The 14,041-nt window shown below is 41.3% G+C and overlaps 1 protein-coding gene across 5 annotated transcripts in view; it reads left to right on the top strand.

The window, feature by feature from the left end:
* The window catches only part of EEF2K (eukaryotic elongation factor 2 kinase), a 44,563-nt gene extending 31,671 nt beyond the window's left edge, over positions 1 to 12,892 (top strand). For all 5 annotated transcript variants that reach the window (XM_077828210.1, XM_077828208.1, XM_077828209.1 and 2 more), the window contains 5 exons: positions 789 to 923; positions 2,418 to 2,606; positions 3,086 to 3,210; positions 7,037 to 7,215; positions 9,241 to 12,892. In XM_077828210.1, the coding sequence (XP_077684336.1) occupies positions 789 to 923; positions 2,418 to 2,606; positions 3,086 to 3,210; positions 7,037 to 7,215; positions 9,241 to 9,350 (738 nt within the window). In that variant the 3' untranslated portion in view covers positions 9,351 to 12,892. The remainder of the gene's footprint in view (positions 1 to 788; positions 924 to 2,417; positions 2,607 to 3,085; positions 3,211 to 7,036; positions 7,216 to 9,240) is intronic.
* The last annotated feature ends 1,149 nt before the right edge of the window (positions 12,893 to 14,041 follow it).

Below are 14,041 nucleotides of genomic sequence, written 5' to 3'. Positions count from 1 at the left end.
AAAAATGTAACTTTTAGAATAATCCATTTATTAAAGGTATTCTGTGGTTATGGAAATAAAACCAAGGTCCTATATCGAGCAGAAAAAGGAAAAGAGATTTTTGACAGCAAACATAAAACATGTATTATGAGATTTTCTTTAATAGGGATAATTTTGCATGGTGTTGTATTGTGCTAGTGATTCCCATCCACCCCTGGTCGTGAAAAATGCAGTTTATTAAGAAGCATTACAGCTATTGAGTTACAGTTTGAATTGGACCAATCCAGCAAACACCAACACACGTTTGTTTGCCCAGGCTCCATAGCATTTTGATTGAGATGTTTTCAGTTTTCCCCAATACTGCTAAGCATGAGCCATATCTAAAATGCTATTATTTAAATCCCCAGTCCAGCAAAGCACTTAAGCACATGCTTACCTTTAAGCATGAGTAGCCCCATTGACTGCAACAGGACTATTCACATGCTTGAAATTAAGCATAGGCTTTGCTGGCTTGGGCCTAGCTGTGGTGCCTTGTTTTAGCTGCTGTGATTTTAAGGCTGCAAAATGTGAAGGTAATTTTGTTTACTGCCTTAGTGTGCTTAGAAAGAGAGAGCTGCTTTGAGATTTTTGTGAGAGAAGTGATTATATTTTTGGGTAACTATTAACATGCCTTTTTAAATCAGTACCCTAAATTAAAAGATTTGCTAGCAAAACAATAGCTTTAACAGACACTTCAGTTTCTGAGGGGTAACATAGTTAAATGACTTGACATCATTTTATTTATAATACAAGTTTGTGGGTTTTATTAGGTCAGTGTGGAGAAGTGGAATCTCTACAATTCTTCCAGAGTCCACGTCCATAGACCATCCTGTGTTGCAGTGGAAGTTCAGAGACTCAATGCACTGGAACTTGAAAAGAAAATTGGGAAATCCATCCTTGGGAAGGTGTTAATGGTTCTTTTAATTCTGTTCTTTTCAACTTGAGAAGTATATTTTATTATTGTTTATATAGTAACAAACGCCCCCTCAATGAGCTGGCAACTGTGCAGACAGGCAAAGAGCAATGTTGATATATTCAGGAGGGTCAGTCCATAAGCCATTGGGCAGATGGGGTGGGGGCAGTCTACAAAAATCCCCAATGCCTGAGATCAGTTCCATGTCCCTTTCCTCAAGTGGAGTTTATTACTGAAGAGAAGATTTTAAACAGCTCAAAATAATAGAAAATACTTGGAGTGGAATCCTTTCCCCATATAAGTCAATGGGAGTTTTGCCCTTGATTTTGGTGGAGCCAGGGTTTCAATCTTGGTAAGAGACCTTTCCCACTTTCTGCAGATGGGGAGGGGGATGACACATCTCCCTCTCCTCTGCACTCCCCTCCCCAGACAGACCTTTGTTAGCTACTATAGTGTTCCAGACTAGAGATTCTGTGTGCTAGGGCCTCTCCTGTTTGCTGCCCCTACATACATGGCAAAAAGCCCTATATTTGATTTCCTGTAGGACAGTGCTTTCTCCTAGTCGTGTGCCCTGCAAGCAAAGCTCCCTGTTTTAAAGGGCCCAAGGGCCGTAATAAGTGCACTGGGACTGGGACATGCACCCCAAGGCCCAGTGCTCTGTTATAGTCCCACCAGGTCACAGTTAAAGGCACATTGGTGAGGCAAAGTGGTGGAAGCTTCTGTGGCAACTGCCGCCTTGCAGACCTGGATCTTTGAGCTCAGGCAGTAGAGACTCATAAACTACTATGTGGTCTAGCCACTAGAGGAAGACACTGTGTAAGTGGTGTTTACAGTTGCTGCTGGCCAGCCTATGTCTGTTTTATAGACAAAACAGAGCTATTTGTCCTCGGGATTATCGAACTGGCTCCCTTCACAAGCACTAAATTCGCTCTCATGTACAATCACTTGCTTTCTTCACCTCCTTCCCCCTCCTCCCCCAGATACTTGTCTGCAAAGCAGTTAAGCACATGGTTAATTTTAAGCCCCAGCCCTGAGCCCCCCCAGAGCCCCTTCCTGCACCCCAAACACCTCATCCCCAGCCGAGAGACTGCACCCCCAGCCCAGAGCCATGACCCACTCTTGCACCCCAGCCCTGAGCCTCCACCCAAACCTGGAACCCCCTCCTGCACCCCAAACCCGTCATATCTGGCCCCAGCCCAGAGTCCTGACCCCATCCTGCACCCCAACCCCTGCCCCAGCCCAGACCCTCCTCCCACAGCCTGAACCCCTCATTCCTGTCTCAGCCCTCACCCCCGCACCCCACCCCTCTGTCTCAGCTCTGAGCGCCTCCCAAACCCCTCATCCCTAGCTCCGTTGCATCGAGACATCAACAATTTTCTTCAACTGGGTCACCAGAAAAAAAAGTTTGAAAACCACTGCATTAGAGCCACAGTTGGTATGACTGTTTAAATTTTCTAAATAAAATGTCACTCATGCTATGTTGTAGGTCCATCTGGCCATGGTTCGCTACCACGAAGCTGGACGTTTCTGTGCGAAGGATCAGGAGTGGGATCAGGAATCCGCTCTTTTTCACCTGGTGCATGCTGCTGATTGTGGAGAACTGGAAGCCATCGTTGGGTTAGGACTCATATATTCCCAGCTGCCACATCACATTCTTTCAGAGGTCACTTCAGAGGTATAGAAATACTGAAAATACCAAAATACAAAGTAAAGCATCCTAGGATTGTTTGTGTCCTGTCTAGAATAGGAGCAGCAAATCATCCTGCCCAGTGATAATACTAATAGTATAGTCATTGAGATATCCAACAATCCCAGGCATGCATTTGGAGGGAAGAAGGGTGGTCTTGTGATTAAGACCTAGAACTAGGAACAATATAACCAGCTTCTATTCCTGTCTTTGCCACAGATTAATTTCATGGCTCTAGATAAGTTATTGAGGCCTATGTTTTCAAAACTGGCCTCTGATTTTGGGTCCTTCACTTTTTGGTGCCCAACTTGGAGGCCTTGGACCTGATTTTTCAAAAAGTGCTGAAGACCTGCAACTCCTTTTGACTTCATTTGGGGTTGTGGGGGTTGTACCTACAACTAAGGGAAGGAATGATGGCATTTTAGATGTATCCATTTTAGTATTTGTTTCTGCTTTTGCTTTCAAAGAACACAGAGGAAAGCCGAGTAAAAGGATTTGATTATTTACTGAGAGCAGCAGAAGCTGGAGACCGGCCTTCCATGATTCTGGTAGCAAGAGCATATGACACAGGTGTAAATCTTGGTTCAAACAGGTACTGTGTGTGTGTGTGTGTGAGAGAATGAATAACTTGTAGGTTAGAATGTTTGATTGCCCATGCAAAAGATTTTTTTTAATTGCAGGGCTTTCACTTACATGCGTGCTTTTTATTATTTATTATTATTTACTGAATTTTATGGAGATACTTCAAATTTACACTGGTGTACGTGAGAGCAGAATTTGGACTATAATATTATATCACCACAGAAGGGAAGAGTTACACAGATTGAGAGACAGATCCTGCTCTTGGATACTTGGGTTGCATGTCTCATTGATGTGAATGGGAGCTGTGTGTGCATATTTGAATTTGGCCCTGATATTCAAGACACACTGGTGTATATGTGAATAAGGCTAAGAGATTGCTGCCCCCAGACTTCAGTGTAGCTGCAGTAACCCTGGGATGCATACCCTCACTCTCCAGGGGCAATGGCTCATGAATCCACATAGCAGTCTGTCATAAATATAAAGGGAAGGGTAAACCCCTTTAAAATCCCTCCTGGCCAGAGGAAAAATCCTCTCACCTGTAAAGGGTTAAGAAGCTAAAGGTAACCTCGCTGGCACCTGACCAAAATGACCAATGAGGAGACAAGATACTTTCAAAAGCTGGGAGGAGGGAGAGAAACAAAGGGTCTGTGTGTCTGTCTATATGCTGCTTTTGCCGGGGATAGACCAGGAATGGAGTCTTAAAACTTTAGTAAGTAATCTAGCTAGGTATGTGTTAGATTATGATTTCTTTAAATGGCTGAGAAAAGAATTGTGCTGAATAGAATGACTATTTCTGTCTGTGTGTCTTTTTTGTAACTTAAGGTTTTGCCTAGAGGGATTCTCTATGTTTTGAACCTAATTACCCTGTAAGGTATCTACCATCCTGATTTTACAGGGGTGATTCCTTTACTTCTATTTACTTCTATTTCTATTAAAAGTCTTCTTGTAAGAAAACTGAATGCTTTTTCATTGTTCTCAGATCCAAGGGTTTGGGTCTGTGGTCACCTATGCAAATTGGTGAGGATTTTTACCAAACCTTCCCCAGGAAGTGGGGTGCAAGGGTTGGGAGGATTTTGGGGGGAAAGACATGTCCAAACTACGTTTCCCAGTAAACCCAGTTAGTTTGGTGGTGGCAGTGGATATTCCAAGGACAAAGGATAAAATTAATTTGTACCTTGGGGAAATTTTAACCTAAGCTGGTAAAAGTAAGCTTAGGAGGTTTTCATGCAGGTCGCCACATCTGTACCCTAGAGTTCAGAGTGGGGGAGGAACCTTGACACAGTCTAATTGTCCCTGCACATTGGAACCACACCACTTCTGCTGCTTTATGGGGCACTCCTCGCCACAAAGGAGCAGGCAGGATTTTCCACTAAGGCTTATGTGGGGCTTGCACAAGCTCGCTGCACTATAGCGACTTTAGTCTGTTTAGTCTGCGGAAGAGAAGAATGAGGGGGGATTTGATAGCTGCTTTCAACTACCTGAGAGGTAGTTCCAGAGAGGATGGTTCTAGACTATTCTCCGTGGTGGAAGAGGACAGGACAAGGAGTAATGGTCTCAAGTTGCAGTGGGGGAGGTTTAGGTTGGATATTAGGAAAAACTTTTTCACTAGGAGGGTGGTGAAACACTGGAATGCGTTGCCTAGGGAGGTGGTAGAATCTCCTTCCTTAGAAGTTTTTAAGGTCAGGCTTGACAAAGCCCTGGCTGGGATGATTTAATTGGGGATGGGTCCTGCTTTTGAGCAGGGGGTTGGACTAGATGACCTCCTGAGGTCCCTTCCAACCCTGATATTCTATGATTCTATGATGACTTTCCGCCTTACTTATGGTAAGGCCTGAGGCTTTCCTCTCTGAGGTCAATGGTAAAATTGCCATTGGTTTTAATGGGAGTAGGGCCAGGTCCTCAAAAAGTAAGGGTCAGTGAAAAAATGAGTATAAGAAACTGTCAGTGTGAAATGTAGTCACTTAAAAATTAAGTTAAAAGTCACTTCAGGTGAGGTTTTACCATTACATTTTCCTATTTTAAAAAACATTATTGTTCTTTCCCTGTTGCATTGTGAAAGACCCAAACAATAGGGGAAACAGACAGACTGACACAGGGGAAGTACTGAAACTTCCTGTAAACAATGTGCTCTAAAATGTACAAAGTAAATACATTGAAAAAGATAGAAGAATAATCATTTTTCTAATCACTTTCAGTCAGTCATTCTAGTTACTTTTAATAATGATAGCAAAAAATGTCAGAGAAGAGTGTGATTTTTAAGTTGATGGTGTTATTTTAAATCAAGGATGATTTGAAGTTTTAAGATGTATGAAAAATGTCTTAAACTGGCAAATCTCTTTTCATGTGGCAAGCACTCTACTTCAGTGGTTCTCAACCTTTCCAGATTACTGTACCCCTTTCAGGAGTCTGATTTGTTTTGCGTACCACAAATTTCACCTCACTTAAAACTGCTTCTTTACAAAATCAGACATAAAAATACAAAAGTGTCACAGCACACTGTTACTGAAAAATTGCTTACTTTCTCTTTTTTACCATATAATTATAAAATAAATCAATTGGAATATAAATATTGTACTTACATTTCAGTGAGCTGTATAGAGCCGTATAAATTAGTCATTATCTGTATGAAATTTTAGTTTGTACTGACTTCGCTAGTGCTTTTTACATAGCCTGTTGTAAAACTAGGAAACTGTCTAGATGAGTTGATGTACCCCCTGGAAGACCTCTGCGTACCCCAAGCAGTACACGTACCCCTGGTTGAGAACCACTGCTCTAATTATAACTTTAAAATGGCTGGTCTCATTTTGGAGCAGTTTAATTACAACTTTTATAGCTAAGCTATTAAGCAAGCCTCTGAAATTCAGAGTTTATAATGGAAAAGGCTGATACAGCCAAAATTACAACAGGATGGCTGTGACTCAAAAATACAAGGTGTGGTTTGCCAAGAACTACATAACATCTTGTTCACTAATTTTGTATATTTTAAAATGACATAATTTTTAAAAAATTACAACATTAGATGAATTTTCCTAAGTACCAAACATACCAGGTGATGGATAAAGGATTACACCCTTCTTCCTTTTGTCTTATTAGTAATGCCAGCCTTGAATGGGACATATTAATATAGCCATTCAGCTCAGAATCCAGGGAGATCATGTGTGTGTATTTGTGATACTCTCCCAAGATCTAACCTCAAACCAAACTCTGCCCACTTGAGATGCCAAAACAAGATGCCACTCAGTCGATTGCACAGTTCTTCATAATATGACCATCCCTTTTAATAATAATAATCATCCCTTTTATTTCTTATATGTTTTGATCAGCAATGAAACACTTAACAAAACTGATATTAAATTATCATTAGGCTTAAGAATTAACATCATATTGAAATGAATGGGGCAATTCACACCACAGCTATTTCTTAAGGCTCAGACAGACATCAGTTTTTACTTGATTTGCAGTTTTAATGTTATCTTTACAAGCATACAGGCTAGAGACTTGCTTATTTTTTTAAAAGAAAACTGAGATTCTAGAGTACAAGAATGCAGCCTCCAAAAACAATATGAACTTGTTGAGCCATTGCAATCCATCATTTCATCCCTGTGAATCCCAAATGGATGTAAAGTGAATTTAGCCCCATTCATCATTAGAGGGCTGGATCCTGTAATGCATATTCAGTGGGACTAATCACCTGCTTAAATGTAAGCACAAGGTTAAGTGCTTTGCTGGATTGGGTCAGTGTGCTCTGCACTTTGCAGGATTGAGCTCTATAGCTCCAAAGTAAAACTTCTTCATTTCTTAGGGTAACCTGTTTTAAAAATTATTTTAAAAATCAGAATCCAAGACTGGAAGGAAGCCCTGCACTGGTACAATGCTGCACTGAACATGACCGATTATGACGAAGGGGGTGAATACGATGGAACTCAGGATGAGCCTCGGTATCTGCTCCTGGCAAGGGAAGCTGAGATGCTAATGACAGGAGGGTTCCACCTGGCCAAGGATCCACAAAGATCAGGTAGGATGTTGACTTGGTCCATTCCTGTTGGTGTGCTGTGGCAGTGCCGTGTATGTCCGTTTTCCTTAATATTTGAATGAGTCTAGGTACACGTTGGGTGATGTTTAACATGCCATTGCAAAGGTCTTTGAAGGGTGGGTTTAGGGGACATGGATTTGCTGTGCTAGGCCTTAGAATGCAATACTCATCCTGAGGGCTCTAAGCTCTTTATCCATCTTAGGTTTTTATGTGCCCCCTCCCCACCTACAAAAGTATCTGAGGCACTCACTGTATTGAATGTATTTGTCCTCCCCAGACCGCTGTGAGGTAGGGCAATGCTATTATCCCCATTGTATAGATGGGGAGCTGAGGCACACACAGGAAGTCTGTGGTGGAGCAGGAATTGAACCCTGCTCTCTCAAGTTTCAGGGTCTTCTGAGTCCTGAGTTGGGCATCAAGTCCCTCTCCTCATCTGCATCCTCACCCAGAAGGAATCCCACCTCCCCCTCTCACCTGAATGATCCCTAACCTTGCCCTGTTGAACACGGGTGGATCCCTGTGGAGTGGGCCAACTGTCCGCTCCAGGCCTCACCCAAGCAGGCCAGCAGCTTCACACTGCCAGCCCGGCAGCCTTTCTCCCTGCATGTAGTTATTCTGTGCTCTAAACTGGTCCCTCTCTATCTCATTTGTGTCCCCTTCTCTGTAGTAGTGGGAGATTGGGCACAGAAGAAGTGGAAGCCATTGGCAGAGAGAGTGTGCCAGGAACGGGTAGGCAGATTCAGTCAGGACTCACTGCTGGCAAGAATCCTGATTTGGTTTCTGGAGCCAGCAACTTTTTCCTCTTACCAGCTCCCCAAAACCACTTAGGAGCTGGCTTACTTTCAACTTATAAAACAGCTGTGTGTTAGCCAGCACGCCCCGGGAGGATACGGGACGGGGAGCAGAGGTCTCCACACGCTGCTCCTGCCTGCAAGCACTGCCCCCGCAGCTCCCATTGGCTGGAAACTGTGGCCAATGGGAGTTGCGTGGGCGGTGCCTGCAGAGAGGGGCAGCGCACAGAGCCACATGCCCCCAGGGGCCGCAGGGGCGCGTTAGTCCCTTCCAGAAGCAGCGGGAGGCTGGGGCCGCCCAAAGTAAGTGCCGTCCCTTCAATGGGCAGGTTCTGAATAGCTCTTCCACCACCCAACCTGTAGCCTCCTGGAGCCAGCCCCCCACACCCTCTCCTGCACCCCAAGCTCCTCCCCTAGCCCTGAGCCCCCTCCCAGAGCCAGCCCCCAATACCCCCTCATGCACACTAAGCCCCAGCCCTGAGCCCCCTCCCAGAGCCCACACCCCCTGCCTTAGCTGCAGGCCCTCTGCCATCGGAAAGCGCGATCGACAGGGAGCCGGATTTAGGGTCCATGGGAGTCACCACTGGCTCGTGGGCCTTGCAGTGAAGAACACTGCTGTAGGATTATAGGTGAAACTGTAATGGCTCCAGCTAATGTGAGGCAAAACTGTCAAGTGATATTTTGCTGATACTTTAGACAGTGGAAGATCAGAGCTGGTTCGGTCCAGTGTGGCAAATCCCTTTTGGCATTACTGAGCACCCTCCGCTTCCTTGACTTCAGTGGGAGTTTAGGGTGCTCAGCACCTCGCAGGAGCAGACATTTGACTCTCAGTGCATGACATGCTAATTGGTTCTGTGTAATCTTGATGTTTGCAAATAAAATTCATAAGACTTTTTTTCGCTGGTTACTGGCCTGTTGCATTTATGATCCTTGTAAGGACATCGGAAAATGTCACTCTGTTGCCATATCAGTAGTTAGCCCTGTCTCTGAATTTTAACACTGTGTGCCGGATTCTTAACTGGTGTAAATCAGTATAACTCTGTTGATGTCAATGAAGCTACCTGGATTTATACCAGCTGAGGTCTGGCCCTGTAACTTGACCTCCATTTCTTTTCTTTTTTTCCTTCTTTAACTTCCGGCACCTGTACTGTTTGTAGAGAGGAAGAAACTTTTTTTCTTTGGCCTACTGACATGACTCTCAAACTGCTTTTCCTAGGAGAGTTGTATACAGAAGCAGCAGAAGCAGCAATACAAGCCATGAAGGGCAGATTGGCAAATCAGTACTACCAGAAAGCTGAAGAAGCTTGGGCAATGATGGAGGAATGAAACTTCAAATGAGGCAGCTCTTGTATATAAAAATAATTTTTTATAGACTGTTACTTTGCCAAAAAAAAAAAAAAAAGTATTTTTAAGTGTTGCTACTGATTTATGTTTTTCATATTTTAATTTTCTAACTTTATTCTGAGGGGAAAAGTATACAAATGTAGGTTGTATTTTGGGGGTGCTATAATGTACTTTTATCTATACTTCAAAGCTGCAGTATCTACGAACTTGATCTTTTATAACCTTTAACTATTAGATGTGAGGACCCTGATTAATTTCAGAAAAATGAAGCTGATGTCAGCTTGCATTGCACACTTTTTTGTTTTACATAGCAGAGTATCAGTGTGTTTATTTCTTCCTACTACTACTCCTCTTCCACTCCCCACAAAAAACACACATTTCTAAGTTCAAAGCACTTTTACATCAGTATTTGGTTTATTTCAGGCACTTCTTCATTTTCCATGTAAACATACATGCAGAAATTCCCTTTTTTAATTCCCCTTGTGAAATAAACCCAAGAACCGGAGCAATCGGGAATGGAATTATGCTAATAATACTCTTTACAATGCAGTTCTCTGTAAAAATGGTATCATTGGGGGCACCATGTTTATTTTCTTCCTTTACTGATTCCAGATGCCGTCTTCTCAGTTTGCAAATGAAAAAATGCTTTTTCTAAGTACTCACCCTGAAAATCAAGCTGGGTCTTGAAAGTCAAAATGGTTTCTCTTCAGGTCGCTCATCACCAACAATGCAAATTCCACAATCAGAACTTAGCTAACAATTCTCTTGATGAGGCATTCCAGCTCCCTCTCCCATATCTGTGTGGCCTCTGAAAAGAGGTAAAAACTTATTTCAGTCATAACTCTGAATACACACAGGGAGAGCAGGTCCATTGAATATAGGAGTGCCATTTTTATGTAGTAGGCCTGTACTTTAAAAGTGTTAGGGTAAAATTCTGGGTCTGTTGAAATCTGTGGCAAAATGCCATTGACTTTTATGGGGCCAAGATTTCACCGAGGGTTAGTCTACACTTGAAATGCTACAGTGGCACAGCTGCTGCTGTAATGCTTCATTGTAGACACTACCTATGCCGATGGGTTAGGTCATAACTACATCAGTCAGGGGTGTGGATTTTTCACACTCCTGACTGATGTAGCTGGGTCAAGCTGATTTCGTTGTGTAGACCAGGCACAATAGTAAATGGAGATTTTTTTGCAACATTTTGTATTGTATCTTATTGTCCTAATACAATAGTCTAAGTTGCATATCACCCTACTGGACCTATGATATGCTTCCCAAAAGGTACCATAAAAAAGTCTGTAGTCTACTGATTTCTTGGTATCATTTAGTTCTTACAGTGAAATCTCCATTCGCAGTGCACTTAACATTAAGAAATACCCTTCCCAACCATTTCTAAATAGGGACATTTAAAGAGGTTAGAGAAACTGACCAAAAATGTATGTACATTTACTACCCCTCTATTCTAAATAATTTTGTGCGTAAGTTATGTAAAAAGCACTCAGACTATAATTACTGTACAAAAGATTTAAGCTGTTTGCTTAATAATCTATTCAGCAGCTCAATAAAATTTGAGTGTACTGATTCTCTAAATAATAGCCATAAAGGTACAAAGTTCATCTTCTGTTGTACTAGTGATTCACAGTCTGTAGTTGCACACCTGAGTTTTGGCCCCTTCTGATGTTCACGCTAAGATATCCTAAAGGATCTCTGTTTTTTACGAGTCAATGAGAACATATTAAAAAGGCCTTATATATCTATTTGTTAAAAATGTATTTGTGCTGGTTGCAAAAAAAAACACAAAAAAACCCCCCACCTCATTAGATACCATTTAAGAGAGAATCTTAGACTAAGCTCATAGTTTTATGTCAAGAGTCCGGTGCCATCTGTACAGCAACTGGATCTATTTATTGGTCTTATTTATTTAGTTCTGATTTTGAGGTGATTGACTGATTACTGTCATCATGGGACATGCAGCTGTAAGGTGGGTCTTTTTACCGTCTTCTGAGAGTGCATATTGACACACAGAAGGGTTAGGATGACAGTGTCATTATTACGGGAAGAGAGTGTTGAATATTTACTATTGCTCCAGCAAAGCATTTTAAGCACGTTTAACTTTAAGCACATGATTAATTGAAGCCCATTGATTTCAATGGGACTTCTGTCATGCTTACAGTAAAGCACATGGTTAAATGATTTGATGGATTGGGTCAGTAAAGTGTTGCGCCTTTCTCTTCTGTGTGTAGAGTGGGTCTTCCCTGGGGCCATCTTGGAAGTATACACTCAGAATTACCAATTGTTACTTAAAGTCAGATAGTTGGGATGTTCATAATGGGAAACTGCAGTTTAGGTATAAGATTTTGGCATCTTTTCATCATCTAATTGCAGAGATTGTTAAGGGGCAAATCCTACCTCTTTCTCTGTAGCATGCACAGAGCTCTATTTGAAATGGAACAGGTGCAGTTCTGTGCGAGTGCACAGAATGGGTAATACCCATAGATAGGGGTGAGCATGCTCATGAGCAACGCTTCCTTAGTGACTTCATTCCCTCCTGTTGGGAAACACAGTTGCAAGAAAATGTCAGCTCTGAGAGACAACTGCATCATTCGATCTTGCAAACAGTGGAATAGTGACAGGCATTTACGTATATCTACGGGAAAAAATTGGAAAAAATGTGCATACAGTCTACAAGTGGCTCGCCCACTGTAGGCACTATATAAATAAATAATATAGATAGATAAATAATACATGTTTTTATTGTAAAGATATAAAAGCTAATCATTGTGGTTTTCCTTTGTAAGCTACATCAACTCTTCTTTGCAAACACTTGCCCTCTATAGAAAGGGGAGGAGATTTGAGTGTTAAAATTCAAAATATAAACACAGGGCTCAAAGAGGGTAATTATTAACACTTTTTGGCATGCAGATTAATTCACTGAATTGTGTTATTGGTATAATTACAGAAACTTCTTCATAGATTTGAGGCATATCAAGTTATACAACTCAACAGGCAAAATATTGTCATTGTTAATACTTTGTCTTCAAAATCTTACATTTTGTTAGTGATTTAGTTTACTTCTTGGCACAAATATGGTATCTTACAGATATTTCGGTGTACAACAGACATGACAGTCAATTTTTTTAGTTAAACTTATGTTTACAGAAATATGCACAACTTATTTTATGCAATTCCTTTAAAGAGAAAAGTATGTTTTTTGACAAACTTTCTGGAATGATCTTGCTGCATACTGTATTTTTAATCTATTCACAATGAACAAATAAAATATATTTTTTAAAAATGTGAAAAAAAATAAATAAGGGGCCCAGACCTGCAGAACTGAATTAGGCAATAAATTCCATTGACTTCAGTGGGAATTTTGCCTGAGCCAGGACAGCAGAATTGCCCCCCCCCTTTTTTTTTTTTGCATGTAGGAAATGCAGAAATTGCTTGTTTGCATCACTTATTCATGTCATTCAGTTTTATTGGTTTTGCTTTGCTTTACCAAATAAAGTTTTCTTTTTGTCACATTCTGTGTCACATCATTGCATTTTTTTTTATTTGCCTCAATTATGATTTACTATTGCAAGCTCTGAAATATTCTCTACATTATTTTTATTATCTATCCCTGATCCCAACTACTTTTGACAGTCAGTAATAAATGAGTAGGGAAAAAACCACACTGTGTATATCAAGAAAATGAATGTTTTTGCAAAGGGGATAAATGTATCGTGTGCAGTCACATTTACATGCAATTATATCTGCATGTGATGTAGAAAAACTAGTAAGAGACTTAAGACCCAATACTGAAGGCCCAACTTGGGCAAAATGCCCACTAAGGTATCCTTATGCAGTAATCCAACCTTTGTGCAGTTCTGAAGGCAATGGGGGTTTTGTCTGAATGAAGAATGGAGGATCTTAGGCCTGGTCTACACACACATTTTGTACCAGTATAACTATTTTGGATAGAGAAGTAATTTTTTTACTGATATAGTTACACTGATACAACCCCTAGTGTGGATGCAGTTATCCAGGTATAAAGGTGCCTTCTACCAATATAACTTATCCCCCTTCTCCTTCAGTAATAAGCTATACCTATATAAGCACTTTTATACCATTATAACTGCATCCATGCTAGGGGAACAATATCAGTAGAAAAAGGAGTACTTGTGGCACCTTAGAGACGAACATTTATTTGAGCATAAGCTTTCGTGGGCTAAAACCTACTTCATTGGATGCATGCAGTGGAAAATACAGTAGGAAGATAAATATACACACTACTGATAATAGCTCACCTTAACTGATCACTCTCGTTATAGTGGGTATGGCAACACCCATTTTTTCATGTTCTCTGTGTGTGTGTGTGTGTGTGTGTGTGTATATATAATCTCTTCCTACTGTATTCTCCACTGCATGCAGCCGATGAAGTGGGTTTTATCCCACGAAAGCTTATGCTCAAATAAATTTGCTAGTCTCTAAGGCACCACAAGTGCTCCTCGTTCTTTTTGCTGATACAGACTAACACGGCGACCACTCTGAAATATATCAGTAGAGTTAAAGCAGTACAACTCTGTCCCATGGTGGAAGTAGTTAAAATAATGGGACTTTGTAGCATAGGAGCCTATATCTGTGTTCCTTAATCAAGCAAATTCACTGTCAGCAGGACTTTTGCTGGATTA

This window comes from Eretmochelys imbricata, chromosome 10, assembly GCF_965152235.1.
Source record: "Eretmochelys imbricata isolate rEreImb1 chromosome 10, rEreImb1.hap1, whole genome shotgun sequence".
Lineage (NCBI taxonomy): Eukaryota > Metazoa > Chordata > Testudines > Cheloniidae > Eretmochelys > Eretmochelys imbricata.
The sequence above is the reverse complement of the archived record's forward strand: the minus strand, read 5'-3'. Positions and strand labels throughout refer to the sequence as shown.